This window comes from Pygoscelis adeliae, unplaced genomic scaffold, assembly GCF_000699105.1.
Source record: "Pygoscelis adeliae isolate BGI_AS28 unplaced genomic scaffold, ASM69910v1 Scaffold427, whole genome shotgun sequence".
NCBI classification, from domain to species: domain Eukaryota; kingdom Metazoa; phylum Chordata; class Aves; order Sphenisciformes; family Spheniscidae; genus Pygoscelis; species Pygoscelis adeliae.
In genome coordinates, this window is record NW_008825214.1 from 222,472 (window position 1) to 226,079 (window position 3,608).

General features: G+C 38.6%; 1 protein-coding gene across 1 annotated transcript in view; it reads left to right on the plus strand.

Moving 5' to 3' along the window:
• The window catches only part of DDX52 (DEAD (Asp-Glu-Ala-Asp) box polypeptide 52), an 8,338-nt gene extending 5,084 nt beyond the window's left edge, over positions 1-3,254 (plus strand). Inside the window, exons 12-14 of the mRNA XM_009329099.1 lie at positions 749-820; positions 1,448-1,540; positions 2,107-3,254. Of these exons, the coding sequence (XP_009327374.1) occupies positions 749-820; positions 1,448-1,540; positions 2,107-2,194 (253 nt within the window). The 3' untranslated portion in view covers positions 2,195-3,254. The remainder of the gene's footprint in view (positions 1-748; positions 821-1,447; positions 1,541-2,106) is intronic.
• Positions 3,255-3,608: the final 354 nt, after the last annotated feature.

Genomic DNA, 3,608 nt, shown 5'->3' on the forward strand with positions numbered 1-3,608 from the left:
TCGTAAGCACAGTATTGCCGTGCTCTGGAAACCCCACACTGCTGTAAAAAGCTCTTAAAAATAGAGAGAGAAAACTGTACCAACATGGTGGAGCTGCAAGGTGGTACCACAGTATGGGAAAGACTGAGATTTCAATGTTAAGGTTTCTTTTTGAAGCTTTCACTAATGCAGCAAGAGAGAAACTAGCACTTCTTTCAGTCGTGTTGCCAGTAACAACAACATGATGGCTTACTTGGTAGCACCTTTCAGTGAAACTCAGTTATTCTGACTTGAACCTCGCTTAAGGGCAGGTTCAACAGTCTTTACAACTAACTTTGCTCTTGCTCTGGTTTTCCTGAATCATTTGCTGTGTAGTAAGTATGACTACCTCATGCTGTGCTTTAGGGGTTTTTTTTAATCCATTTTTTTAACTTGCCTGTGTCCAAAATCACTTGGTACGATTCTCTGTTTTGGCTTATTGCTTTTTCTTCATCTCCTTGAAGATTGTACTCACCTGGAGTTTCAATTTGCTTAAACTATCCAAATGGAGTCATTAGTTTCATGTAAGCCTTTCGTGTCTTGTTTCTTCCTCACCTTACTTCAAACTTGCTTTTGTGTCTTTATTTCTTGCTTTAAAAAAGCACAACAAAACAAAAAACCAACAACAAAACAGCCAGTTGTGAGGGATTGCTGTTTTCCACAGAAGAAGCTTATCTATTGTCCAAGCACTCGCTGCCAGAGTTAATCTCTTCCCTCCTCTCCTTTCCAGTATAGCCAATGTTATTCAGCGAGCTGGCTGTCCTGTGCCAGACTACATAAAACACTTTCCCAGACTGCAGAGGTATGTTCATTTGAATACTTTACCCGTTTGCTTCCCATTTTAAAAGCCTGCACGCGCGGTGCTGGGTGTACAAGGGTCACAAAAGATCTAGTGGTTTGCAATATGGTTGCAGTTTAGCTGCAAAAGGAATTTTAGACAGGGCGGTTGTGGCAGTTTTTTACCCAGACAAAAATGGAAACAAAAAGAATTCTCGACTTACGGTTTTCCTGGAGTTAACTATTTTTCTATGAGTTCCCTGAAATCTGCTTTAGACTTCCTAGGCCCGTACTCATGCACTGGGCAAGTAAGTTCTTTACTCTTTTGAATTACCTTTAGAAAACTGCTGTAGGGGTGTATGTATCTGTATAGATAAATATTTTTTAATTAGTGCTTCTTTTCACGCTTTTTCATAACTTCTAGTAGTTTCTAAAACTAGAAATCCTTGTATATATATTAGATATATATTAAAATAAAGGTTGGAGACAACGTGGCTGAACTGATCTTGGAATAAAGAACACTGAAAATATATTCAGACCCATAAATCCCTAACAACCAGTAAAGATTTTCATTATTTGTTTTATTTACTTTGGATATTAATTTTTGCCCTTTAAAGTAATTCAATCCTTCTTCACTAAATGTCGTTCTCAGCAAACAGAAGAAGAAATTCATTAAGAAACCATTGACAAGAGAATCCATTTGTACCACCCCTCAGTGCTTCTTAAAAAAAGCCAAAAGAAAAACGTAAGTAGGTTTTTCTCAAGAGGAGGTAAGAGGTGCTGTTTATCCAGAAAAGGCCCAGCAAGCTTCCTCCAAAATAACTGATAACTTGCTTGGGTGGACCACCCAGTCATAAGGATTTTAGTAATGGTGAAGTTTTAGTGTCTATATCTGTCTATTGGAAATTGGATTAATGCCATCAGTTTGCCTCACATGGTGCCACGTATCAGGTGATAGCAAGCTGAGTTTAAACCACTGGCCTTAGAGCCAGACTTCAGACTAGCTATCATTTGACAGAACCTATCTGCTCCTCTGGCAAAGGGCTGGCTTTGTTTTTGATGCATGGAATATTAATACAAGAAGCAGATCTTAAGTTGTAATGACTAGAGCTCACAGAAGATTGGCATGTAGCAGTTTGGTATAGTAGAAGTGGTCATAAAGAACAGCATTACCCACGCTTTGGAGTGTTGCTACTGAAGGATTTACGTTCAGCTGCACTAATACGTTATAAAACAACAAATGTCTGTGTCGCTGCTCTATACTTCATATATTATGTTCAGGTGCCTTGGTCTCCAATGTGTTTCTTGTAGGAAAACCACAAAGGAAAATATTAAGGAAAAAAAGAAAGTTAAAGAAGATAAAAATGGCAGTAAATTACAGACTGTTTCAAAAAGCTGAATAGCAACAGACTACTCGTGAGCTGGGGCTGTGACACCTGTGTCCATACTGAAGAACAGAAGAACGAAGATAGTGGCAAAAGGGAAGGGAGCAAAATATTTATGTTTCCTTCTGCGTGAGGATGGATGTTTACATGCGAGAAAGTCTCTACTGAAATTGCCAGTAGAGGATTCCTGAATGCTTCTTACAGAAGCTGAAGAGTGTGCTCTTGCAGTAAATGCCTTGTGTTTCTGCACAATAGTTCAAAAATAACATGTTTGTGTCACTGTCACACAGTTTTGTATTACTCCTTGGAAATACTGTCAGTTCTGTGTTCAGATTATCCCGAATATGTTTGTCGGACTTCCAGAAGATTCAGTGGCAGAAAACACGCAAAGCTTACTTTGCAGCTGTCAAAGACTTCTCTGGACACTTTAAAAAAACAAAACAAACCCACTTGTATGTGAAAGTAAAGCCTTGCTCCTCCTACTTTTTTGCTTCTATAAAATAATTTTGAAATAACTAATGCTTTACCTGTCTGTGAACTCTAGTAATTTTGTACTGTTTCATATTTAAGCCTCAAAACAGAATAAACAAGGTCATCAAAGATTCTAATACAGAGACCCGCCTGTCTATGCAGCCTTGATGGAACAAGTCTGCAGGCATTATTCCTTGGCCTGTTAACCCAAAAAAGGCCAGGCTCCATGCATTTTCCGCCTCCTCATCTGCTAAGCGTGTTCTCCAGCCACCGTGGCTGTGTCAGAATTCCAGTAATGCAGGAATGGCTTCTCCTTTGCAACTATAATCCTGTACAGGATTGTCTTCTTGCTTTGTCATACTTAATCCAATTTGGAAATGGATCCCAGGTCTGTGTAACTCATTTACAGCAGAGCGCTGTTAATTGCTCTGCCCAAGTGACGACTGTGAAGTTTTGTGAGAAACTGATGTAAAGATGCTCTGCATCTTGTTTTGCTTATTCCTGAGCTAGACTGAAGCCGAGTTATTTTTGCTTTGTTTGCAGAATTGCATCTTATATTTGGATCATATAGGAAATAATGTCTTCATTTTGGCATCTGTGAACAAATTTGCCTGTATAATTTAATAAAAATATCCTGATAAATATATTCTGGTAAATACCAAGCTGCCTGCTGCAAGATATTGATGACATATACAACGTGGAATATGTTTGATTTGGGTGAGAAATTACCAATATTCACCTTTAGAGGCACTGCTAATATGTAGAATAGATGTGCTTATTCCAGTGGCGATAGCAGGAGAGAAAACAGCTTTTGATCATGAGCATCTTTCTCTTGTATAGTAGGGTGCATTTCTAATTCTGCTGAAACATAATGCCACAGTTCTCTTTCTGAGGGATTTAGTTTTAAACTTTCTCTCAGGCTGGGTTTGATTTTAATGTGCTTTCTAACACCGAGCA